At 37.0% G+C, this 27,811-nt stretch overlaps 3 protein-coding genes across 5 annotated transcripts in view; 1 reads left to right on the forward strand and 2 right to left on the reverse strand.

The window, feature by feature from the left end:
* Positions 1 to 27,811, forward strand: part of LOC131688869 (thymidylate synthase) — an 888,839-nt gene that overhangs the window by 659,127 nt on the left and 201,901 nt on the right. The window lies entirely within an intron of this gene.
* LOC131689257 (uncharacterized) lies at positions 943 to 27,157 on the reverse strand. The gene is made up of 6 exons (XM_058974262.1): positions 26,522 to 27,157; positions 26,071 to 26,389; positions 25,816 to 26,012; positions 1,362 to 1,489; positions 1,067 to 1,302; positions 943 to 1,006 (listed from the first exon to the last, which is right to left on the reverse strand). Exons 1-5 carry the CDS (start codon positions 26,532 to 26,534, stop codon positions 1,198 to 1,200), a joined length of 762 nt encoding a protein of 253 aa, XP_058830245.1. The 5' UTR covers positions 26,535 to 27,157; the 3' UTR covers positions 943 to 1,006; positions 1,067 to 1,197.
* LOC131688731 (uncharacterized) lies at positions 8,998 to 14,290 on the reverse strand. Its single transcript, XM_058973249.1, has 4 exons — positions 13,661 to 14,290; positions 10,360 to 11,046; positions 9,920 to 10,236; positions 8,998 to 9,862 (listed from the first exon to the last, which is right to left on the reverse strand). Exons 1-4 carry the CDS (start codon positions 14,259 to 14,261, stop codon positions 9,311 to 9,313), a joined length of 2,157 nt encoding a protein of 718 aa, XP_058829232.1. The 5' UTR covers positions 14,262 to 14,290; the 3' UTR covers positions 8,998 to 9,310.

Raw genomic sequence — 27,811 nt, forward strand, 5'->3', positions numbered from 1 at the left:
TTGCCAAATTGAATAAGGATATTTACGAGTAAACTATTGCAACCTCATACAACTTTGACTCCATTCCCCAAGAAAACAATTCACAGTCGAACCCAGAGTTTAACTAAATATAAATTTTTAATATTAGTTTTGCTTCACAAAATATATATAATCACAACTAATAAATAACACACGTGTCATCTTCTTTGTATTCGCACAGCATCGTCACTTGAACACTAACACTCATTACTCCCATTATAGTACAAGGAAACCAAAGTCTCAAACATGCGATTAAAACAGAAATCCGTTTCATATTCAGTTATATTACGGCTTAATGCCATATTTTTTAAGTAAAATAACCATGTAAAATATATTTCATTAGTATGTGTTTGTATTACAATAATAGTATATGTGTATCCGAAAACATGCTGTGAGCAAATTCTTTGAAACGCCGGAAGTTTGATTTGCTTCGCCGGGTACATGCCGTACACACTGTACCAAATTCTGCATTCTGTGGTTAGCAGACTGACAAATCAAACTATGCGCAGCAGCTGGGAGAAGAAACACATACGAAGCCTAAAGAGGAGAGCGGATAAAGCAGCGATTACAATATCGAAATGAACCTGCATAATATCCACCAATCATCTATGCTTATATAGAATCCAAATCATCTGTTTTCTAAAGACGCACCCAAATTGGTTTCCGTTCAATTTAAGCAAGCTGATGTTGTCATTTTTGACTACAGCACACACAAGAGAAAACTTTCTTTCTTATTCAATATCATTGAAAACAAAGTTTGATGAATTTTAAGTGTATTTTGTTTAGGCTCTGCAAATTGGAAATATTACTTGCAAGAGCTTCAGCACTCAATTTTGCGAAACTTCAATACTGCAATGATGATGATCAATGATCACAAATAATACACAACGCGACATTATTCAAGAGTCGCCCACGACCTGCTGTAATCCAACGACTTTGCTATCATCATTCCACCAGTGATTCAGAACCGTTTGTCAAGCTTGAGCTCCTTAAATCAACAAGAAAAAACGAATTAAGCATTACTCAAATGAAACCACTGAGAACTCACCTTCAATGCAGAACACGTCGCACATTACAACAAATCAGCCTGACATGTCAGTCTATTTTATCCCAAAGCATTATCGGAACAATCCAGTAAACTGCGGGTGATTTTCAAGTATCTGGAGTTCCTGACTGCCTCTACTGGACCACCTCCCGGACGGACGGATCATTATACACACCAAGTAGAAATCCAAATTTTTGAACTGCAAACTGACACACTTCTCCATAGCGTAAGTTCTTTTGCTGAAACCAAAGAAAATATAAAAATTATGGAAACAGAATATGCTTGGCTGTCCACTTACCACTTGATTCTCCCATTTTAGCAATTTACAAGTCGTTATTGGCGATTCTACGTTAAAACCGCTCATAGATAGCGCTGGAAGCAAAGTGTTGCTGATTTCCTTCTTTTCTGTCATAGTGCATATATTTTCTGTAAACATTGGTAAGAAAATAACTTTTAAACAACATATCACCGATTCATTTGTTGATAATTGTTAACGAAAACAGAGGAAAACTATTGTTTTATAAGGTGGTGAGTAAATATTGTTGGAAAATCGTGAAAAACATAGTGATTTTTGCTAATATTCGTAGAGCTACAAGCTGAAATGTGTAGTTCCGGAATGTTTGGGAAGCACCGCGGCCGCCGCAACATTTCCCGTTCCTCCTAAATCAAGCAAAACCTTTTCGAGATGGTGTAAATTTATGAAATTGTCTGGATCGCGAGAGGAAAGAATATGTCGGGCTCATTTCAAGAAAAGTGATTTCATATACTGTAAGTTTTCATATAGCAATCAGATCAATATTTTAAACTGAGGATAACTATTCACTTCAGATTCGAATAAAAAATTGAAATCATGGGCTGTTCCATCCGTTAACATACCGGAATCGCGAACAAGAATAAAGGCTAAAAGTAGCTGCTGCGTCTTGGGATGTCGGACACAAACGCGCAAGAATCTAATTCGATTCCCATCCTCAAAGAAGTCAGATCTTCTACATCTTTGGAAGGACGTTTTCCTGATGAACGACGACGACAATACATTGAATATGAAAATATGCGAGAAGCATTTTCGAGAGCGCGATTTTAAAACAGGTATGCTCTTTTAATATTTCCTTTTATTTTATGTTTTTTTTTTTAATTTTATGTCTAATGTTTAGTGCAATCGCTGTTCTTACGACCAAAAGCAGTTCCATCGATTAAAGTTAAACGACAAATAAGCCATCCTCGGAAATATAATCACTGTACCGATGGGAACATTCTCATCAGTGATCATACATACTGCATGAGCTTACCAAGATCTGTAAGATATCGAATGTGCACTGTAACAGGCTGTAAATCACGTGCTAGTGATACAGTAACATTACATAGTATACCAAAATGCCCAAAGAGTATCTCTGAATGGAAGAAAATTCTACGACTAAAACATTTGACGAAAAGCTCGAAAGTATGCAGCAACCATTTTACGAAGTGTGATTATATACCAGGTAAATGAAACTTTAGATAATAATTTTAGTTTGAAAGACTCATTAAACAGAGACTGATTAATCGAAAATCGAGACCGTTAAACAATATTTTCTGCTTACAGGTGGAAAACGTTTAAAAAGCAACACAAAACCATCTAGAAACTTGCCTGTCATCGACGAACTATCTAAGCGTAATCCGTACAACAAACCACGTATTTCATACCGTCGAGCAGTTCCTCGATTTGATGTTGTAGCAAAAGAAATTGCTCAAAGCGCAGGGTCCGCCGTGACGACTCCATTCATCGATAATGATCCTACATTGGATTCTTCATCTACATTTGTAAATGTTGTAGATGTACGTAACCTTGAATCATATGATCACACGGAAACTAAATTTATAAAGAAGCTGAGTAATTCAGAAGGATCATACGATAATTTAGGCAACATGACCTGCACTCAGAACTTGCAAGTACCTACCAATAATGATATGGTAATATCCCACAAAGGAAAGAGAAAAGAACAGTTTAAGTTTGCTGACCTCCTGGAGAGTGCCGATGATTTGAATACGTGGACCGGTCTACCTTCGTTTGATATGTTACAAGAACTGTGTTTGGCTTCAAAAAAACTCGAAGACTCAGTCTATCCAAACAAATTCAGCATGCACTGCACAGACAGAGTAAGTTTAGTTTTTGCAAAGCTTAAGCAAAACTTGTCATTTGTTGCCATGGGAATTCTCTTCAAGACTCACACTTCAACCGTAGCTAAATATTTTAATTATACGGTGCAAATATTAGCTCAAATTCTCTCTCCATTTGTTTACATGCCTGAAAAAGAAGAAATAAGGCAGAATATACCTCATTGCTTCTAAGGAAAGTTTGCTAACGTTTCCATTGTGCTAGACTGTACCGAGATACCTTTGGCCACCTTGAAGTGTCTCAATTGTCGTTTAGCTACTTATTCTCAATACAAGTCAAGACGCACGATTAAGATTCTGATTGGAGTTAGTCCAGCGGGACTTATCACCTTTTGTAGTAAAGCATATTCTGGAAAGGCATCGGATAAATTTATATTTAATCAAGAAAATCTTATCGCTTCATTACATCTTCATGTGGACGAAGTTATGGTTGACAAAGGTTTCACCATAGAAAATGAGTTGTCAATGAAAGGAATAAAATTACACATCCCACCATATATGCTTAATAACAAGCTCACAGCATCAGAAGCAGTTACGAACGAAGCAATAGCCAAGGCGAGAATACATGTTGAGAGGATCATGCAACGCCTAAAAATATTTTCAATCCTTAAGGATATCGTGGATTCACATACTGTGGGTAAATATCGATGATATCATGATCATCATCTGCGGCACCTTTCTCGTCCGAACTAACCCCCTTTTTTCTTTTTTTTTATTCAAAAGAATACACGTTTTTAAGAATATTTCCGTTGAAATGAGACTTTTTATTATTATTATTATTATTATTATTATTTATTGGGCTTTAACCACACAGGGTCATTCGCCAGAGACTTTTTAGAGCTATCGTGATTTTTTAATGATTTTTTTAAATTTGAAAAATGCAAGAATGTTGAGTATTTTTTTCACCTTTGCAAGAATGGTGGGACTCAAAATGTGTGTTTGGGCAACACTGTTTTGTTTATTTTTGCTTGAGTTCCTGGCAACGCGGCAAATGAAGTGGTGATTCGCGGTACAAAGTTCATTGGTTATGTAAACAAACTAAAGTGAACTTCTCGGTGGAGAACATTGCATGATAATGTTTAACCTCACTTTTTTGACAGTTCAGAAAGATTGTTTACATGGTCTTGGAATTTTTGTTGATTCGATCATAGTATGAGAAACTTGGTTTGGTTCGCTGCCAAATATAGGGTGACCATACGTCCTGGTTTCCCAGGACATGTCCTGGTTTTGCATTGTCTGTCCTGGTGTCCTGGGAAGTCGAGGAAAATGCTTGATTTGTCCTGGTTTTTCTCGTGTAAGCCTAATATATTTCTATCTATTCAGTCTTCGATTTTCACTATGCTCTAGATCGCAGTAACGACTGACCGCAACCATAACTGCAACATATACTCATCCTCAATCGGAATGTGTCAAACAAAACTTAATATAGTCGAATCTCCCAATTGTACCTTTCGATGGTTCTTTAAATCTCCCAAGAGTACGTCGTCAATATCGATGAAACAATGGTTACCAGCGCTTCTCCTTGGCTTAAATCGTCATTCAATCCGGGACTCGAAGAATTCCCTTTGGTACCTCTGAAAAGACACATCGGCATTTTGGTGCTTCTGCTTCTACTTGAGATCTCTTGTTAGTGGTTTTTTTCGTCTTACTGGAAATCCATTCCATAAAAAGAAAAATAGCACCTAATCAGTCGCTCTACTTGTCAACAGTGCAGTGAATCAAACGAACGTTTCTACCTAAAGTTTGCTGTCTATATGTACCGTGCCAGTATTATAAACAAGCAAAGCAATCGAATAATAAATATTTTCCAAAGCCATTGTGAACAATAAAGCACCGTTAATTTCATCGATACGATATCGATCATTCATTTCAAGATGTTTGAAACTCAACAGCAAAATTCAAAAGCAAATTTGCAAATGCAGTTTAGACTATCGGAAGTCGTCGTTATACAAGCTTACTACACTCATTACTGATAACATTTAAAACTTTGGCTATAACGGAAAGCTACGCAATGGAAGACAACATGCAATACGTCGTTGAGCATGATACGACCAAGATACCCATTTATATCGACAATGATAAGATTGATATGCGTCTGCACGATCAACACCTGGGTACTATTAATAAATTTATTACAACCATCATGTCGGAATACGTAACGGTGGTTTTTATTTCGTGAGAATGCGAGTGACCTATTCCTTCATATCTGAACTTTCAATTCAAAGCAAAACGCGTGACCAAATCTCAAATCACGCTGCGCACGTATGAAGGACAGACTCCTGCGTGTCCTAGGTTGTTATACAAGAAGACACACTACGAGAAACCATGTACACAAACCTCTAACGAAGCAATATCAACTGCAAGCATACCCTTCACACAGCCCTTCATCAACATCAACTAAATCACAAACCATCGGATTTGCAGCTCAGGCACCAACGATTAATGGAACAACAGAACGTACGCACAGCGTGAACGATCATTGTGATGTGCCTACTACTTCCCAAACAACTGCCAGCACCACCGATATTAAAGTAAATAACAAAGAACACGGATACGCGATCGTGACCCGTAGGCCCCACAAGCAACTCAAACCAGGTAATCGTGAAAGCCCATACAACATTAACAGCGAGAATAGCATGAACGAAAACGAGGGAAACGAACCAAACATTTCTTTCATCGCGTCGTGCATGAATTGAATTTTGTTTTCTTTCAAATTCACGCAGGGATGTCAATTTTTTCAAGCTCGGGCTCAAACTGATATTATTTACACCAAGCTATCCGCCAGTTTTCATATAACAATCGATTAAACGGAGAAATTTTTGGTAACAACGGTAGGTTTTGCAGCTCTCAAGTCGAGAGATAATGGTTGTCAATCGAGATTGCCAGGCATAGCGCAGGGAAGCTACTTGGGATCACTGATGTTTCTGATTTACGTCCATGTCGTGTTTTTAGTACTGAAAACTCCTCGCCGGTACTGCATAGACCCAAGGTTGCTGATTCTCACAATGAGACATCCCTCAGATTATATACATTTCATCAAAGACGTGCTTGTGCTATGCGAAACTGCTTTCCGTTCGTTCTCGAAGGGAAGTGAATACGAGAGAATTATTGCTTTTCGTGTTTATGCTTCTTCCACACTTTCGTTCGCCATTCGGTGAATTACGCACCTTGGCTAACCGAACACACGTCACTCGTTCTCTTTTAGCGTCGGGCCACGAGTTTGGATCGGTTCACTCGGCAAGAAAGTTTTTCGCTTGCGACATATGCTCAGCTTAACCCAAACCATCCACTCGCGATGAACGCTCGAGACGATGCTTTCTTCGGTGAGCTGATGCAGCTAACTGCGAGCAATGGATTTTCTGTTTCTGACTATTATCGTTACAGTTGAAACCTGGAAAATCCAACCAACGACAGTCGTTTTTTTTCTGTTGTTTAGTACTAATCAATGATGTCGGGAGCAGTGCGCTGCATAGCGCATCATTGTACGAATACAGCGCACTACTTCCGACGTGATTCCATTGTTTAGAACCAGAGAAAATACGAGTGTCGCTGGTTGGATTTTCCAGTTTCAACTGTAACCAGAATATTGAACTTACGATTCATGTGCACCGGGGGAGTTTCGTGCATAGAGTTTGCCCTTTCCAGCCTATTATAATTATTAGCTGTCAAGAAAATTATGATGTTAGGTATAACCTGTGCACTTTTTTATGAGAGCTGCGTCTCATCATCTTTATGGCCGAGGCAAGGATTATAAATTACACTAATAATTATTTGAGTTCTTCGTATAAATTTTGCATTGTATATTGATGCATAATGCCAACAGCTTGAACAGGCTACTTACCAGTTCGTTTCGCTGTGCAGCATGGCACGTGCTTTTTTATTTATCTTATTTATATTATCTCCCTCTGTAATCATCAATTAAACGTGCCACAATGAATATCTATGATTGTAAAATCTTATAAAAACATCTAGGAACGGCTAAAAAATGCGCCACAATTGAGGGCAGTGAAGATTTGTGGTAAGGAAAATAAAAGTTTACCATAAGCAGGAGGAATCTAAGGTTACTCGAATGAGCGTTAGGATTCGATGAAAAATGGTATGTTTTTAGGAATTATTTCTAGTTATACAGAAAGTGTTAGTATATTCGATTGTTTTTTATATGATTTTGCTACATTTGATCGACATTTTGTAAGATTTTTATTGTAAAATATTTTAAATTTAGCAAGTGACATTCCTTTATGGAGGCGCCACAAAAAAGTTTGCGCTGTACATCATGACTTTTAATCTACTAGACCAACCGTTTGGAAATTTTGCGCAGTGCTTTTTCATGTATTTCTCCAGGTAGGGTGATGAGCCTATTTGCACCATGTTTCTATTATCACCCTACCAATTTGAAGCCGTTGGTTAGAGCAGTGTCTGCCATCTTTGTTCAAGGCATTGAGTCAAATGGTAGCGCAACAATAGGGGCACTCGATTCGAGTTTTCATTGTGCTCAAACACGAGAATTTTACTGTTTTCAACGCATTTGTGTTATTGTATTGGTTCTTAACAACGAAGCAAAGCGGTTCATGTCAATTTTTACGCAGTCCATTGATTGTAATGCAAGAAATTATCGAATTAGTGAGGCACCTTGCTTAGTATGGTGAAAATAGGCTCATCACCCTATCTACCTGAGTCACTTTTTATATGGATAGGCGATTTAGCTAAATGTGTCAACGTTATGGATATAAAATGGAAAATTTTGAATTAACGTGTTAAAACTACGTAGAATTTTTCTTTTTTCGAGATGTTACATTTTTGTATAACAGCTGGAAGCCGAAAAAACACTCAATTTGTTATTGATGTAAAAATAATATAATAATTGAAAATGAATGCTCTAGTAGTTACCTGGGAAACGATGTGAAATCTCTGCGAAGTTTCAAAACAGTTGGCCCAGAGGATTTTGATTTATGATGTATTTGGACCGCACGCGCACGAAATATTCACTATCGCTGGCTCAATTTTGAAATTTTGTGGTGACATTTTGCGAATATATTCATGTAAGAAATTATTATATAAACATTAACTGAATGAACAAACACTCTCTATATCGCCACAAAATTATAATACAGTTTCGTGGCCAAAAACATTATCAAACCCTACAAATCCCTTGAAATTTATCCCTTGAAGGTTAATGTTGAATGCGTATGACACTGGACATCTGTTCTGTTCTGTTTTGTTCCAACCCTTACACAGCCAGTATTGAAAACCATCCTGAAAAACACTGAACTTATTCTGTAGTTTTTTATATTGTAACGACATATAATTAGCAAGGGACTGGAAGCTGAAGTATTTTTCAAATATTAGGAGCCATAGTACTCAAGGAAGAGCAAGTTCAAATACTTGTAAGAAAGTTTAGAAAAGCGTGGAGTAGGGTCAATGAGCAAGCTTAGAGTTTCCCGGCTACTTAACTCTTTGTCTTCTGCAACGCAGAAGTCAGGATCTTTTGGCATTAAATGCGAATCACCTGAGTCTGCGGCATGTCCGGACAAGCGTAAAGTCAATTTAATGACTTATGCTGTCGGAACCGACAAAAAGTTAAGCCACGGAAAACTTCCACCCTATTCTATAGTGTTATTCTTGTCAATACTAATATTAGAAGAATATTTTCCTATGTAGCAAATATAAAAACGGCCAGCCCTACTGTGCAGAGTTGGGTTTGAAGATGTTTCAAAATTAGATAGCGATTGAATTATCCATTCAATGAAAAATTTAATGAACGAATTGTTTTGAATCTTAGAGGAGGAAAAAACGACCGACCGTTTCAGTTTTAGGGGCATATAATAAATCGTTGGGAGTGACTTGGCTAAGAAGGTTAATGTCACTCCTTTGGTCCATTGGGACGGGACAAAAGTATTTTCACATTGCCCTGGCTAATAAGCCTAGATTTTAGCGCCTTTATTCGCTCTTCAATGCGTATGACTCTGGATATCAGAACAAAAAATAAACTAATGTACCATTTTCCATAATTCATTTATTAGTAAATAAAAGATGTAGATTAAACAAGTTCTGTCATCAATCTAACAAAGATCGAAGAATTTCTAGCTATACAGTGTGTCATTTTTCTAACTCTGCTTCGAGCACCATGATGACTTCGGGCCACAAAACTTTATTCATTTTGAGGAGCATGATATCTTTTATCATTTTGTCCCCAAGCCGCGTTCTTGAATCTGTAATTAGGAGTTTCAACTGACTAAATAATCTTTCTACGGTAACTTGTGTAGAGGGAATCGAAAGCAGTGCCATGGCAATGCGGTACAAGCGAGGATTGGAAACTTTTCGCTGTTTCCAATATTTGAATATATCGAAATAATCAGATGTTGGGGAATGTGCACTAGTTGATGGTAGTGCAAGGGCATTAGTGACTTCTTTTGCTGAAAATGCAGTGATGGGAACCTTCGGGCGAGTTTCCAATTTGATTATCTCCGTTATGAAGGAATCTGAACTGTTTGTTGATGGACTCAGAGTGACAGTTTCTTCCTGAAATAAGTTCGTGAGATACTCCTCAACGAAGTCATCAGAAGTCTTTTCATCATTCCGGTCACTGCATTTTTCTTCATTTAGGCCTGCAAGGTCGTTCAGTCGAATATTGAACGACATGAGGTATTTCTGAAACCAAAAAAAAACCAATATCTCCAAATATGCGCAGCGTTCGTTAGAACCAACCTGTATTTCGATTTTTTCATCGGCACTGAGACGATTCGACCCAAGGAAATTGAATCTAGGGTCAATGTATAAACATGCTTTAAAAGGCATGCTGGTACGTAGTATCTTCGATCGTTTGTCCATAGCAACGAGCAATTTTCTGGCTAAGACATTGTTTTGCGATTGATTGACTGCGTTCAACTGTGCTTGGCACAGTAGCCAATCTGCGTAGAATTGCGATACTGGCACATGATCTTTCTGCGATCTCAATGTTAGGTAGAACAACGGCTCAAAGGCATCACAAAACTTATTTATGAAAGACCATTGCCGAGAGAAATCTGAAAAATAATTTATATATTAGTTATACGATACATACTGCTTGAAAAACTAAATAACTAAAATTGTTGATGTACAACCATTTTGATTCTTTACCTTAATCTTAGAAAAATACAAATTCTTACCAATATCCGGATCATTGGTTTGAAGAAGCGCCAAAAATGGTGTACCTTCTAGTTCCTTGAGGTATCGCAGTAATATGTACCATATATTCCACCTTGTTTCACAAACCTTCGGTGGTAGAGCAGTTTTATGGAACATGAACATTTGGCGGTTGGCTTTCTTGTGCATTCTGAGGCATTTTTTGTTGATGTTCGAGAGGCGAGTTTTGTACTCTCGCAAGACGTCCCATACAGCCAATTGAGCTGTATGGGCTCCACATCTTACACTTTCCAGGATGTCGATGTTAATCATCTTATCATCTTCGCCATCTTCAAACAGTTCATCGTCGTATTCGGTTCGAGATAAATCTTCAACGAAGTCGTCATTTTCAGGTACCATCTGTAATTCGCATTCTAAAATGTCTTCCTCATCTCTAACAAAGGTTTCAGTCAGTTCCGGTGTTTCGATATTCTCCGAATCACAAGAGTTCGCAACAAGTGAATATTCTTTGCGAAGAATACTACCGAGGGAGCCCTCTAGGGTATCTCCCAACAGTCGTTTCATGTATCGAACTGCGGCCAATATATTTTGACCATTGTCGCTGGTGATAGCCACAATTTGCGAATATTCAATCCCAAAAACCTTGATCTCATCCATAATTACTCGTTGTAGATTCTCTTGCGTCTGTCTTTCAGGCATTTCGTGAGCAGCTGAATTAAAATAAATTGAAACATGATTTTAATACTGATTAAAGTCTTAAGGCGTAAACACAATAAGCTGCGTTGCGGCAAATGCGGCAAGGACTAAAATCGCTGCCGCAGTGAATGCGGCAAGAAGATATTTAGCAATTGCTCAACCACAAACTTTGAAGCTACAGCGATGGTTTATACATTATTATACATCAATAGATTGCAAATAATATAGACTACATGTTTTTTTTGTTTTTATTAACGACATTTAAACCAAAAGGGTGCATTCATTTCGGGAATATAGACTACAGTTTATAAATGAAAGTCTTGTGAAATTCATTTAAAGTACTAAACAAACTACGAAGAGAAATTCAGCAATTTCATTTATTCAGTCAATATTTATATTTAAATCGATGGCATACACATTTTTATACATCAAACAATGACAATGGATGCAGGTAAAAGTTTCTGATTTTTTTTCGTTAAAAATTCATTGGATGTTATATTGTAGAATTGCAGAATAAATGAGATTTCTCACACTGAAAATATTGTTCCAGTAAATCTCTAAACATGACTGCTCTTAAAACTATTGTTTGCTCAAATAGTATTGGTAAAAAAAATATTTCCAACAAACCCAGACGACAGTTAAAAATGTTACGATTGTCTGTATGAATACATTAACCATATTCAGTGTTCAAGTAAAGAAAAACTTGTAGTTAAAATGATCCTTTCATCCTTTTCAATTTTACTACACATTAACACAATAATATTTTTTTACTATGACTAAGGTAAGATTGAAATTATAATTTCCACAATTTTCAACTAATCAACTATGGTAGAAAGTTAATAACTTCAAATTTTAGACATCTTAGAAAAGGTTTGTGCCAAAATGGTAGATGATGAATTTGAGAACAAGCATATTTTAACAAAAAGCGAAATGAAAATCCATCCAAATTAATATTTCGAAATCAGGCTTACAAATTCTTTAGAATTTATTTACTTTCGTCATCTATACCTGCAAGTTTTGTGGTATTTGACATTTCAAGCATTTCTATTGGTATGTGAGGTTCTTATGGACGATTCAGGAGATTCCAGAACCAGTTTTCCGGGACACCCCATGGGCCGCAGATGCTTCTGTCAAACGGAATTTATTCACGGGTATATCTTAACGTTTCTTCGGAAAATGAAATAAACATAAATGTATATAAAAAGACGTTTACAATAATGAAATCACAAAGAACCACTATTATAAAAAAAACTACAATCGATAAAAATGAATATAAAAATTGTATAAGACACCAGATGGATCTCAACGTCCGTCGTGATTCCATACATGGAATAATACCATACATCGTAAATCAAGATTTTCAAAAATTACTGATTATAGTAAGAAATAACATGTGCCTTCAAAAACGGGCATGTTATATAGTAAACACCAATAAAAAATTTCATTAAAGTTACCATGGAACATTGATATGATACACCATTTTCTGTCTAAAAAGAATATTTGTTGTACAAAATTTATATGGTGCATTATATTACATTTAACCCTTAAAATAGTAACATCTATCATACTTGTTTTTTCAATGTTCTATTTTGATATTTCTATGAGATTTTGGTGTGTGTATTTCTAATGAATTTCAAGCATATTCGTAAACTGAAGCCTACATAATTTGGAAACGACTGTTGTACAAAAATGTATATGTTATTGCTTTGAATTTAAAGTTATTAGCTGAACAACATATATTTCTGAAATTCTACGATTCCTATCATTTGTTGGAAAAGATACAATAAATTTCAAAAGAGTTTCCCTTAATAATTGTAGCCTACATAAATTGCAATGGTTCGAAGTACAAAAATATGTATGTCATCGCATTGAATTCAAAATAAGTGAAATTTCTGAATTTCTTCATATTTCTATTTTTTAAGCATTTCCAATGACTTTCAAAAAATATTTTACCACGAATAGTAGCCTACATTAATTGCAACAGAATAATCTCTGAAAATAATGTGCCTTCCTCTTGAATTCCCAGTTATACGATAAATAAATCCACGCACGTTTGCCGAACGCGCTTGCCGCATTCTTGTTGAGAAATTTTAAACCCTGCAGCCGCCGCAACGAGCCGCATCACAGTCTTTGTGGGTACACGCATCCAATCGAAATGGTTTAAACAAAATTGCCGCGCCGTATCGTGCCGCACCGCATTGATTATGTTCGGGCCTTTACACGGAAGTGATTTGCGCCACCAGTGGTAATTGAGCCATTGAACAATGTTCTGAAGTTAAATATCACAATATGCAAGGTGTTTCTTTCAGCATTGCAAACCTTTGGGAGATGAAAAAGCATTATATTTTGTGGAAAAACTTCACCATTACTATTAACCATCATACGTTAAAGGGTTATTAGACTTTACCTGTTATTTTCTTATACAAAAGGAAATACGAAACGAAAGATGATGATGATGTGAATTGAGAACTTTCGCTTCGTATTTCCGTTTTTCTTAAAAAAAAACCTGCACAAAAAGTTCCACAAATATACTATTTTCAATATATAGATACATAAAAAGCTGGTGGTTGGTCCGTTGGTGTTATTATTCCATATATTTAATTACATAATATGATAAATTTTACTTACCTAAATGCATTATCTGTACAATGCCGTCGTCATCCGTAAAAGTCAAGTTTATGCCAAAAATCGACTTCGAATGCCGGGTTGCTGCATCTACTTTAAGGCAAATTGGCTTTTGGTAAAACTTACCGGCCATTGTATGCCGCATAATGTCAGCAGCACGGTGAATGAGGGTTGGAAGTGTGTTCCTTGAAATTTTTAAATCGCATGCATTCCACAAAGGACCCAATAGCAACTGAACACCTTCCCATTCCGGGAATCGAATCGAGAGGTTGTTCTCTGTTATCATTTGCAATGTGCCTAAAAGCACATTACTTCTGGTGGTTTCCACCTGCACCTTAGACGCCGACTTTGGTCGCTTTTTGGTATTTTGCGGCTGATCACTACCTTCGCTCACTAAGTTTAACCGATGCGCCACTTCCGCGTGACAGGATATAAAGTGACGCTTAAAATTGCCCGGATTGAAATTTTTTTGTTCGTATACACATTTCCTTTCAGCATCGATATCCGCGAGACATCTATATTTTTTGCCTCCAGCGGAATCGTTCACTTCTTCCACTGCATCACTTATTTTTCTCTTCAAACTTCCGCGTACGTTCGCATTCATGCTTGCATCTGGTTTCACTCGCGGCGAGTCTTACAATGACTCGTCTTGAGTCGTCATTGGCAGGTGCACTCGTCTATGATTCCACCAGTTCGTAACAATACAAGAGAGTGGAATAGGAACGAATGGAAGACGGCACGAACAGCAAGAACGCTCATCGTACACAGGTCGCTCACGGCCGCTCGTATTAAGCATAGCGGTTGCTTCATTCGCAGTGCATGTTTTGCTCCCTTCGTTCTCAGATTATTCGAAGGTGGTGAATGTTTTTGAGTCCAACGACGCGAATAACAGCAACCTTGCATAGACCATCTCAGCATTAAACGTTTGCTTATGGTGGTGTAGCAAGAACTGTCACTGTGAAATTCCGATTAAAGACTTTCTGGCAGAGCTCTTCCTCCCAGACTCCCATAACTTTTTTACTGTGCAAGCTCTGCCTGTCAGACCCCAGAACTTTTTAACTGCCGAAAACATGCGGAAAAGGCAATGTCGATTGAAAGGTAACGGCGGAATCAGTACCCTTTCGACTGTCCTGGTTTTTTTACTCGTCTGATATGGTCACCCTACCAAATATTAACACTTTCCAAACAAGGTCGCTCAGCTGTAAGTTTTTATTTGATGTCGGCATCATACATCGTTCCGTTAAATTTAACATTTCTCGAGTACTTTTTCAAATGGACGTAAGTAACATTGAGAGCCTCTCTTTGTTTACTTTCTCTTTCGTTTATTACGACGTCATTACAACACTTTGTACTAATTTTCCAGTACATATCGAAAGCCGACGGTTTTTACTACAATATTATGCAAAGAGTAGAGTAGTAAATGTTGAAATGGCCGAGTAATGAACAGAAGAGAAAGACCTCAAAGAGAATCTCTCATTGTTACATACGTCCATTTGAAAAAGTACTCGAGATTTTTACTTTTCTTGTACATGATTCATTGAAGAAGTAAGGAATTTCTAGCCAAACATTTGAAAAAGACCTACTGCCAAATGCAAACAAATTGAATTTTCATGTTCTCTATTAAAATCCTGGGACAGAACCTGTGGATAGATATTTTCTTTTTCTTTTTTTCTGTTCATTTTATCTCTTGTCTTGCATAGCCACTCTTTCTTCCTCACATATTTTAAATGGACTGGCTACATTTGACAGTTCCCTCTGACAGCATTTGACGGTTCCCTTTGGCTGCATTTGACAGCTACCCCGGGCTGCAATTGACATTAGGTTTTTCGTATCCACACTCCCGTCCCAGTTAAAAACTATCTATCTGGCCATGTACATAAACATAACGCAACAATGGATTATGAAGAATTTTGATAATGATTTTATAACAAATTATAAAAGGGCCCGGCTGATATAAAAGTCCTAACTAGCAATACACTTATTATAAAATGATTATAAAGGATTATTGTAACTGATTCCAAAAGGATTATAAAGGCAGTGAAATACGTACTCAATGAATTAAGGGGAGTGTCTGATGTAAACAATATGCACAATTAAACTAAATAAAACAGTATTAAATTTTTTAAATAGAATTATAATGAATTCGACCCAAACTTCTTTTGCCTTTTTCTCAAGGTTTACGTTTGGCAGTTAGACCCTTTTCAAATGTTTCAAATGTTTGGGTAGAATTTAGATTATTTTATCGTTGTTGCGATCAATTTCATTTGGTTTGTCTTGTTCACAATGTTAGTCGCAGAGCATTTTGGTGATCTATGGCAATTGATGACCTTTACAACCCATTCTAGGTCCGCTCCTGTTGCAGCTGTTTCGACCCGTCCGGCACCGAGTCAACCGATGGTCCAGCCTGCGCCGCACTCGTCTGTCGCTATGTCAATGACAGGGACTTGGATTAAAGGCTAAAATGTCAGCTACGGCTGGTGGTGTTACTGCAATCGGTTTGCCTTCGGCCACGTTGTACATTCGGCTAACGGGAATATTCAGCGATTCCGATTCGAAGGAAGCAGCGCCAGTAGCAGACTGCTTCGGTTCAGCAATACGCTCCGGTATCGGACGAAGCTAACACTCCGGCAGGACGAAGGTTTCAACGAGGGGCTCAGGCATAAGTAGCAGAGTCCTTGATCTTACTGCTTGTCGAGTGAACAATTCCGACGAAACTACTGCCGCTCTCGCCAAGTTTGAATACCGTAATAAGTGCGACATCAGCGGTACAGTGCCAGGAATAGTCGAGAAGAGTGCCAGGACTGACATGCCGAGAGCTACAAGATTAAATAGCAGAGCGTTTTTAAAGTGACCATAGTATAACCTAGAGGCTTTTGGGCAGATGATTTATTCAGGCTGCCGTGCCGAAGTGAATCCACACACATCATCACCTACAGAGGCAAGCAATATTGAAACGCAGCGAAGTTCCTCACAATGAATTGATCGCGTCAGATGAAATTCCAGGAAATACAATTTTCATAGCATAATTTATCCGACCGAAATTGTAGTCCTCAGTCGAGAGAGACTGATAGAGTAGCAGCAGTTAGGAATTTTCTTTGGAAAGCTAGCAGCGGTTTCGCGTATCCTGCGCTAAGTAGAGAGCGTTAAGACAGATCTCCGAAGCATGCCTAGTTATTTCCTACCAATTTGAACAAGACAGCAGTTGAAAGATACCTTTATTGCGGTGCCAAAATGATGGCAACTCGGGATATAATATAAATTTACATAAAATTTCTCCTCCCTGATATTCTTCCAGAATGTATAATGCTCTGCATTCTTATCACTCATATCAAATCCTTCTTACTCCTTATCGTCAGTGCCGAGCACTGTTTTGCATTTGCCGGCTAAATCAATGACAATGTGATCATCGACGAAACTTTTGCTGTAATGGAACTTGAACACGATTAATAAATAATTGTTCCATTCGAAAGCGATAACCTTGTTGTCCTCATGTTTGCAGCCATCATACGCTGGCAGGCATTCTGACCAATGGAAACGTTCTTCGATATGGACATTGAACGAACAAAATCATTTCAACAACTTATCATCAACCGAATTCGTTACCTATACAGTTCAGGTAAACTTCACCACCTAAAATGAGTAATCAATCGGATCATCTTGTTAGGACTTAACCCACGAGCAAACAAACAAATGTGTAAAAATCCTTATCCATCATCCAGAAAGCAATCGTTTTATAGCCCAATACTTGATCTTGCGATTCAGCATATGTCACCGGGTATTACATCCAGTGCCGATTGGTCAATGTATGAACAAAGAGCATCGAAAGTATTCAAGTAATGTAAATTTTAAAAGTCCATGTAAACAAGTCTTAGGTAAACAAGCACACTGAACTGTCAGAAAAGTGAGGTTATACATTTTCATACAATGCTCTATGTTTTTGACAGCTATATGAATGAATCATTTCAGCATCAGTGATGCCAGGTCCATTTAAACAATAGCCTGCAGTAAAAATATAAAAGTCTGCAGATTGCTACAAAAATCTTCAATAAATTTGACATAGAAATGTAGTATATATATATATATATATATATATATATATATATATATATATATATATATATATATATATATATATATATATATATATATATATATATATATATATATATATATATATATATATATATATATATATATATATATATATATATATATATATATATATATATATATATATATATATATATATATATATATATATATATATATATATATATATATATATATATATATATATATATATATATATATATATATATATATATATATATATATATATATATATATATATATATATATATATATATATATATTAAATGATCAAAAATGTTGAAAGCAGGCGAATAAATTGGCTGGCATAGGCTTTGTTCTGCTAAATATTTGTAATCTGCAAAAGATCTGCAGTGAAAATGCAAAATCTTCAAATTTACTAATATATATGCAGATCTGGCATCCTTTTAGTATTCCCCACAGGAAATTCATCCAAATGGTGTAAAAATGGGCCCATATTATTGGCTCGAATCAAAACTCGTCGAAATGTCAATTGACGATAGGTTCATCCGGAGTGTTCATTTGTGTTTACATTTTACTAGCGTTGCCAATTTTATTTTGTTTCCAGCACCCAATGTGGCTACGCCACATCGCTTTTGCGCGTGCTGTCCGACTTCGCTACCGCTCAGTCGGACTTAAACTAGGGATAGCCCCTATGTTTGAGTAAGCCGGGCAAACGAGTGGGTCACAGGTTCGCTTGCTTCCGACGGCGCTTCGGTTCCTAGGCCTCGGTTATGCGGCTAAGCCGCATCGAAATGGTACCCCTTGAACATTCTAACTTGAATCGGTTGTGTCACAGGAGCTGGAATACGAATTAGAACCAGCCAGCATTCCGGCTGAGTTAAACTGGGAAGTTTAGTAAAATTTAATCTGGAAATAAAATTTTTTTGGCATCACTCCAGCACTCCGTTGATTTCACCACCTGGGCGCCAGGTTGACGATATGAAATGAACTTTGTTTACTTTCGACAAGTTTTGATTCGAGCCAACAACATCCAGCCGTAAAAATACGGGGAAGCAAGGCAAGATAGGTATTCAGAATATAGGGTTAAATGGGCAGCTTGCACTATTTTTTATTTTTTCAATAGTTAGAGGTACCAAATCATCGCGGCAATAGGCAGTAACGAATTGGGAATAAAAAAGGAAGCATCCTATCATATAAAAAATTTTGACGAGAAAGGTCTATTTGACTCGTCCCATTCTTCGTGAAGATAAGTTTTAGAATATAACCAAAATGTAAAGACAAACGATTTGGTATCATTAGTAAAGAAATACAATACTATATCTTGACTACCATATATTTATAAAAAATGCATGTAATAAAAAATAAGAGAGTATGGGCGAATGACCAACCAGGTTAAAGCCCCAATAAATATACAATACAATAAAAGAGTATATTTTATTTAATTGTACGAAAGAAAAACACGATAAAACGATAACTTTTTGAAGAAAGAACTACTGTTCTCAATTAATTTATAGTCGCAACACATATTTCGTTTCAGCATATTGTAATCATAACTTTGAAATGCACTTGGTATTTGACATAAATTTGGCCTTAAACTAGAAAACCTTTCAACTAACTAGTATAGTATATTCGATTAGTAAATACTAAATAGTATTTTCGATAGTGCGATTCCAACACATAAAATTTAAGACGAGTTTACTTTCTTTTTAAGTTTTCGCAAACATTCATTCTGAATGGAATCGTTCCTTTAATTTTCAAAGTTAAAACATTGTGATTAGGAATTTTCTCTTATCAAAAGTAAATATATTTAAAATGTAAACTTTGTACTCCTAGAATAACAATAATATGTCAAAGCAAAATTAAAAATGGATTTTAATTTGATACATTTATTTATTTGAAATAAAATAATTACTATAATAATACTAAAGTTAATTAGAGATACCTCGGATGTAATAATTAGTACAAACTAACACATTAGTTTTTAACAATGTTGTTTACGATGTACTACCATCTGAAATGGGTTAATGGGGTGTGTAGGTGAACAGTACACTTTGCGCATTGCCGTTGTCCAGCATCACCATATCTGAAACGAAAATGAATTAACATATTAATGTGATAACACCGCTATTTATATTATTCGGATCGGCAAATTCTCAACCGAAATGCTAATAATAAGATCCGAAAACGTCTTCGCGTACCAACAAAAATCCGAAATTAATTATCATAATTTAGCTGGCGGGATGTACAATTCCGAGAAATCAACCAGGTCTACATTCTTCCTGTCATGTCAGTGTCCGATTGCAGACGGCTAGACGATCAACTTTCCCTTCAAGTAAGTAATGTAGAATTTCGTAGTGTGGCAGTTGATGAACTGGGCAGGTAGATTTTCAACTTAATGCTTCCGTTGTACTCGCTCTTCGTTTGCTTATGAGCAGTATCAATCATGCATGTCGCAATGTAGTATAGGACCAACGAGACCGTCAAGATTAGCAGATTAAAGAGTAATGCCTTGTCATAGGTAAACGCAACTTTGTGCTGGTGGCATTGCCTTGGCTGTTACGCGGTTTCATCCGCGATAAATGACAATAGTTACTGATCACTCAACATATTAGGTTTCTTGTAATACTTATTCTTACTAAGAACACAGGAACGATTTGCTTCCTGTTTGCTCAGCAATACTTCCAGTTTCTTAAGGTACTTGGATTCCCGAGGGGTTGCCTACTAATATGCATATCATGTACAGGAGGATGAATAAGCACTAATGACAATTTGCCGGTGACCATGTTGAACACTGTCTATTGTCGTTGAATGTAAAACGATAACCTGTACGACAATCGGTAAGCGTATCTTCATGATCTACCAAAACAGGTAGTTTTAGACGGTTTTGAGCAAGGCAGTTTTTGACGAAATAAATTTTTTGCCAATTTTACCATACTGGCCGTTGGACGAGGAAGTTGATCCCGCGGTGTTATACGATTCCATATCTGCTAATGAAAAGAACAGATAAAATTGGCTAGAGAATCGATGAGATGGATTTTGTTAAATGTATTGTACAAACCTCTGTCTCCGGATTTACTGACAACAAGCTGTAAAACGTAACAGAATTTGCAGCATCCCACAATTGCCAAGCAACGTAGAAAAAGCACATCACGACCCACTGAGACGTCCAAAAAATTGTTTCAAAATCTTTCAACACGGGTCCAACGATGGGCGTTTGTTGAACGGTTATTTGGACGTTGTCCAAATTGGTCTAACGAATGTCCTTCATTGGACGATTTTGAAACCAACCGTTCTTAGAGGGGACTTTGGGAACTAGGTACACGGTAAACTGAATGTACCTAGTAAATAAGTACTAGCGTAGTACCATAAAATAGGTAGAAATTCCACAATTTACTTATGGCGTTTTTGCTTGACCCCGAAACTGAGTCAGGTTCTAACCCCAACCGCTGTCAGTTCATACATTTTGACAGCAGTTGGGGTTAAAACTGACTCAGTTTCGCTTCAAGCAAAAACGCCATTAGAAAACCTGAAAAGTGCGCGAAAGTAGAAGTAAATCACTGTACCTAAATTAGGTGATTATTAACACACTCACAGTAGCTTTTACCTGGATATGGATAAATATTACATTATTTTCAGCAATTAAGCAATCCATGAGTTCGACAATATCGTTGATTCGATCTAATATCAAGCGAATCGGACTAACGAAATATGTTTGTCGGACGAGTTTTTCTGTCGCAGGAGTAGAGCAAAACAATCTTGTTGACAAAACCCATTGCTGAATTGTCAAACAAACGTCTCATTAGTTGGTACCCAATTGAGTTCAGCAGGAAAACGAACCGGAATTTTGGCTGGTTTTGGTTCGTATTCCGGCTCCAGTGGCACAAGTCCTTCTAATTAGAATCGATTGTGTCACTGGAGCCGGAGTACTTATTGGAACCAGCAAGTAATCCGACTCATTTTCCGGCTGAAGTTACTGGTTAAGTTCTCACTATACCCACTGAGACGTCCAAAAAATTGTTTCAAAATCGTTCAACACGGGTCCAACGATGGACGTTCGTTGAACGGTTATTTGGACGTTGTCCAAATTGGTCCAACGAACGTCCTTCATTGGACGATTTTGAAACCAACCGTTCTTAGAGGGTAGTTTATGGATACTACCCAGTAAAATCAGTCGGAAAATGTGCCGGATTTCTGGCTGGTTCTAATAAATCTTCCGGCTCCAGTGACACTATCGATTCTGGTTAGAATCGGCTGTGTCCTTGGAACCGGATTCCTAGTTAAAGCCAGTCAGAATTCTGGCTAATTTTCCGACTGGACTTACTGAGTACGCTAGTACTAATTCCCTATGTATATCAAATTTACCGTGTACGATGTTATTCAGTGCTGCGAATTTAATTATTCCATTAAGTAATATAACGCACGATACATCAGCTTTCTCCAACGGAACAGAACCTCAAAGTCACGTCACCGTTCCATCAGGACAAGTTGCATGCATTTTTTGTATATGCGCGTACACACGTTCGGTACATCAAAATGTTCCGTGTCATTGACCATGTGTGTCAACGTCTCCATAGGAACTTCTTGTAACAAATTTCAACGTTCCATTGACGTGTTGTGTCGGTGACGGAAGACTGTTGGATCGTGTAAATGGCACAGTACATACTATTTCCAAAATGTTCGCAATTACATTCCATTTTCAATTGTTAGTAAAATGAAATTACTTCAAATTTCAAAGTATTATTTTATGTGGTATTATTATTTTGCTGATAACTTTTATTGTAACATGCACATTTTCCATTTTTAAATAAAAAGATACTTTGAAAGCATAATATCGTTTGACAAATAGTAAGGAACAGTAGACTTTTACATAGTTTTGTTTACACACATTGATATCAATCGTTCGATCTCTTTATGAGCCTTGGGAGCATTTCTGAAAAATATAGGCATTTTAGATCATTAGCCATCTTTTCTACGAAAACAATATCGAAAGATACTTCTATCAGAATAAAATCATCCTCTTTTGATGAATACAGAATAAAATCACAAGATTTGGTATTTGTTACCCACATATTCATTTGCACCTGAGCGTAATAAGCATGTTTGACATTCATTTTCAGAGCGCTCATTTGAGGACACCGCTTAACGTACTTTTTGACTGCATTACAGTTTTCGATATTAGATATCCCGCCATTTTCCCCTACTACTGGACATTTGATTTCCAGAATCATGTCACCAATAGGGTCAACCCTATCTGGGGATGCTCCAAACCAGGATTCGTCCTGCTTAATTATGAAACCACTTTTTCTAATTAATGGATTCCTTCTACGTTTATAGCACTCGAATGCTAAATTCTCTGTTTTCGTACCATATTTCATTGCACTTGTTTTAATGTTGTTCATGCTCCAATATTGAGCAATTTTTTTTATCCCAGTTAGGATTGACGTTCGTTAAATATGTATATAATTTGTAGCAAGAACTAGCCGTGATACGAAATGATCTTTGGATTTGTATTCTGATATAGGGTTTCAATAGCAACATCAATCACTTTATCCATATCAAGCTTAACGTTATTTTCAAAGTGTAGTAGATAAGACCTTCATAGAAAAAATATATAAATTGAGCATACAAAAATATCTTTTCATTGAATATGGCTGGCAAAAAAAAAGAAAATAGTCATCCCTATTATTTGTGAACGACACGATTCGAGCATAAAGTACGAAGGTGCCACCAGAATAGAACTTCAAGACGTTGTCCCGTTGTAATGTGTGTGCTTTGTAAAGCATAATTTCGAAGCTTTGGAAACGAGAGGGAGAAACTGAGCGATAAAACGACAGAGCGATGGGTGTGCGACGGTGTGGGTTGCAGTTGAACATACTTACCTAAGTGAGCTGTCCCGTGAGTAAGTGTGTGTGGCTGACGGTTTGAATTCTTATGGGAAACGAGAGGGAGAAACCGAGAGAAAAATAAAGATTGATGGATGCCAGACTGGTGGAGTGGTGGCGTGCTTGTCAACTGAGCGAAAGCTTTGTCGACGTATATGTTTTAGTTGTGAGAGTTGGACATGAGAGAAGGGAATAGTAAAGCCTTCGGTTTTGTGAGCAAGTGTGAGTGTATTGAATGTGGCAAAGAAAGTAGGCACGCGATTATTTGGCAGTTTTTCGAGCACAGTTGGTGGGTCAAGACGTGTTGGCCAGCAATTGCAGAAAAATGATTCGCAAGGAATGCGACACAAAGTATTCTCTTTCTTCTAATTTCATGAAGCTCGCAGTATTTATCGATACATCAGAAATTCTTCGCAGCATTGCACTTAGCTCTTCTCTCGAACAATATCCTGAAGATGAAGGATTTGATTGAAAGGCCCGAACTGGATGCACTATTGGTGGATTCAATACTCTTCCTTCTCTGTGCTTAAACAATGCTGAAGATTTTGAAACTACAAAGACACACAAAACAAAATACAGAAGAACTATGCATACATATGGTATTATACATACACCCAAAACGCTAGCCGTATGAATTACATGCGAATAAGCATGATTCTAATGAGAATTTTGCATTGTAACTGGTATAATGCATAGAAAGCGATATTGGTCCGGGACAAAAATGTTTTAAATGGCGATTACACCACAGAAACTTACACAAACCCACAGTTGGGAATGTATTAGTGAATTTAACGATATCGTAGTATTAGTAGTGAAATGACTCCTCACTAATACACATGTAAAGGATATCTCCACTCGGATACATATGCGCTCTGAAAATACTAATACACGCTCAAGGAACTGTTTGCATTTCGCCTGTCTACTGATCACATGCTGCATATTGGAGAGAACAGTTTATAACATCATCAAATTGAAGGGGTGTGGGTGATGATTATGTGTTGATTTTATATTGAGCTTTCGGCGTTCTCTCAACCCTAAATTTACCAGCAATATGCGAGTTCTAGCCACTAGATAGGTTCATAAATGTTAATAATGATTAACGATTATTTAAGCGCACTATACGCAGGAGAAAGTTACCTATATGGGAACATTGGGCTAACAAATTTCAACATTTGTCTGATAGAAGCCGTCCACCAATCATTTCTGGCATTCCTCACATCAACAGTACTTTCAGGTGATATCATATAGGTATTTGGCAGTAAAAGTATTTAAGTTTAAAGTATCATAAACTATAAGGGCAGTGATGACATGGTTTTGCACTTTTGAGCATCAGTGGCAGTTACTCAATCCAGTTTGTATTATTTCCCGAACATGCGAATCCAGCGCACACAGGTAACTGGCATCCCTATCTCTACATACAGAGTTTGACAATTAGGTTTTTTAAAGTTCATTGTAGAACTCAATAGGTAACATCGTTTTTCAACCGATCAATGGGGGTCAGTTTGACAACGTCAAAATCGCTTGAAATGTCATCAACAAATACCAGTAGCAGTAGACAATAGAAAACAATGCACACTTTCTCTAATTTGATCGAAACTAAAGTGCTTCTCCTTTGTATTTAGACAAATTTCCTTAATTTTGTTACAAAGTTTTTTATGTTGACTACGCCAATATGACGCCATGTCATCAAGCGAGCGCACATCATCGCCCTGTTTAACGATCATCGCAAATCAATCTGAGCACAAATCATTTTCTTCCACTCTTCTCTGAAGCATAGAATGAGAGAGCGATGATTTTACGACAAAAGCCATTCGCTATGGGAAAATAATGCGTATATCACACACTCTCATAAACGCAAACTGTTCACGCGTTTAGTGTGGTTGAAATTGAGCTGTTCGCAGACAAAAAAGCGTAACTGTGTATGAAGACAGAGCTTCTTACAAACACCCCAGAGGTATTCATGTATAGAAAACACCACCTTTTTGGAGACTCAGCAAGCAAAACCACTAATACTTTTACATGCGGGCAGATAATATGGTAGCGTGTATTCTCAATCAATTTATTTCATCATGAATCAAGCTGTGTTGGTATGATGCAGTAACTATGCTTGGTCTACAACGCGAAGAAGGCATGATTCTAATTCGGTATATGCACGAAAGGATGTAATGCCTTTTTTGCATTGGGAAATTGTTTTGGGTGTACCGTTCAATATCCTCGTGAAAGACTCCTTCACGATCGCATCTCTAAGCTCTGGATCAGTGGGAAGAATACGAGTAGGTGTTTTGGAACAGCAAAGCTCAGTAACTTTTTTCGCGCCCCATGAACCAATTTTCTCTGTTTTTAGAATCCCCCATGCTTGCTGCGTGTCAGTGCAAGACAGATATTCTATTTCTTCAGATCTAAAATATGTGACTAGATAAAACAGCTGTGCACTTTAAAGTATAACGGCATAGCTACCGGTTTAGATGAAGTAGACAAGCCACTATATGTTTGCACCGAGCGGTTCCTGCTTTACATGAGCAGCAAAGGGCCCATTCAGAAACATTATTTGTTATCCTTAAGCTGACTTCATGCGGCATGTTACCAGGGTGAGAAGATTGTGTTACGTAGCCTTTGATGCAAACTTTGTTATCAATTTTTCTGGTATAACCTATACAAACTACATGCTTTGCATCATACACAGCAGATCTTTCTCTGATAGGTCTAACAGAATCTCCTACGTAGTCCAAAATATCAAGGAGTTTAATATTGGTCTTGATTGGGTCTCGGTTTCCAGCTGAAATTTAATTTAACAAAAGTATTTTAATAAGCACCATAATGGTACGAGTATATTTCGAAGAAATGTATAAGCCAAATAGATTAATGGTTGCAACTTCTAAATAATTGCAAATAAAACTAAATTTCTTACCCATTTCATGCATATTTTGGTACTGGTAATGCTTTTTCGAGCATAAAATTGAAATTTTGTTGGAAGCTACGATTCAATTACGAGTGTATGAAAACAAACTGTATCACTTTGTTAGTTCATGAGCTGAATCGTAGGTGTCGCATGATCAAGTTGAGCTTTGCAGCAAATCGCCAATAGAGTTTAAACTACTGGACTTTGTTTCACACCACACATTCTACATTTTGACCTATACTTTTGTTTACATTTAATGCTCTAGTCGAACGCACTGTTACAAAATACTGGTGCAAAGTGCAAGGTAAATCTCAGAAATTTCAATGGAATTGAATTCAAAAGGAAACTAATAGAAATCACTGTGTTACTATGTTTATGTGATAAAACATTAGGGTTTGACATAAATTTTGGGGATTTTGTAGAAGTGTTTTGGAATCATTTTGTTGATATTTGCGCTTCATCATGTGTGGAAATATTTGAATGAATTATATGATTTTTTTACAGTGCATGCTTCTGTTGCATCAAGATGTATTAGTAAAGGTTAGGGTGTATCAGGATTACTTTTATATGTCTTAATGATTATGAAATAATTCGCAATTGTTATAGAGAATTGCCAGTAATCCGTAAATGTGATAATATAAAATAATCCAATGAGTATTGTCGATAATTTCCCCTAAAAAGCAATACGTTTTTTAGATTTACTTTTACTTTCGAAAATATGCCTACCATTTATTCAATACTTGACAATCAGTAACTGCTTTAGTGTGTTCACGATTTGTTTTCCTCTACCTATCACAATGTTCTGATAGATGGAGGAAAACAAATCGAAAAGAGCTTTTCGGTCGGATTATTTGCAGGTTGGATCCCGACCAACCGGTAGTGTACGTCTCCGGCAGAAGTTTCACAGTGGCACAGAGCACCATCATAAATACGTTAGGCAAGCTATTTAAAACGTTTGAGTTAACTGACAGTTTTACATATGACAGCTGGAGGAAAACAAACCCCCAAGTAGTGTGAGTGAAATGATTTGCATAGAACTCTATAGCTATGTATAAAGAACATATTTACAAATCTGCATTAGTGTGACATCATGATAGCTGGCGTTAGAATAGTTCATCTCGTCCTCCCGTTAGTCCGCTACGATGCACTTTGGTCCTACGAGCGTCCAACACCTGGTAACCAAAACTATTTGGCCGTAATAATTGTAGGAACAAACCCCAAGTAGTGTGTGTGAAATAATTTGCATAGGACTGTATAGTTTATATTTCATTTTCGTTCGTTTGACTGGTATATGTTTCG

Source organism: Topomyia yanbarensis, chromosome 1 (assembly GCF_030247195.1).
Source record: "Topomyia yanbarensis strain Yona2022 chromosome 1, ASM3024719v1, whole genome shotgun sequence".
In the NCBI taxonomy this organism is placed as follows: Eukaryota; Metazoa; Arthropoda; class Insecta; order Diptera; family Culicidae; genus Topomyia; species Topomyia yanbarensis.

Coding starts and splice junctions, on each gene's coding strand:
- LOC131688731 (XM_058973249.1), bottom strand. CDS start 14,261: ATGAATGCGAACGTACGCGGAAGTTTGAAGAGAAAAATAAGTGATGCA. Junction 11,047..13,660: donor TGTACAGATAATGCATTTAG/GTAAGTAAAATT, acceptor ATTTTAATTCAG/CTGCTCACGAAATGCCTGAA. Junction 9,863..9,919: donor ATGAAAAAATCGAAATACAG/GTTGGTTCTAAC, acceptor TTTTGGTTTCAG/AAATACCTCATGTCGTTCAA.
- LOC131689257 (XM_058974262.1), bottom strand. Junction 26,013..26,070: donor TGTCTACTTCATCTAAACCG/GTAGCTATGCCG, acceptor CACATATTTTAG/ATCTGAAGAAATAGAATATC. Junction 1,490..25,815: donor TTTCACGAGGATATTGAACG/GTACACCCAAAA, acceptor CAATGTTTACAG/AAAATATATGCACTATGACA.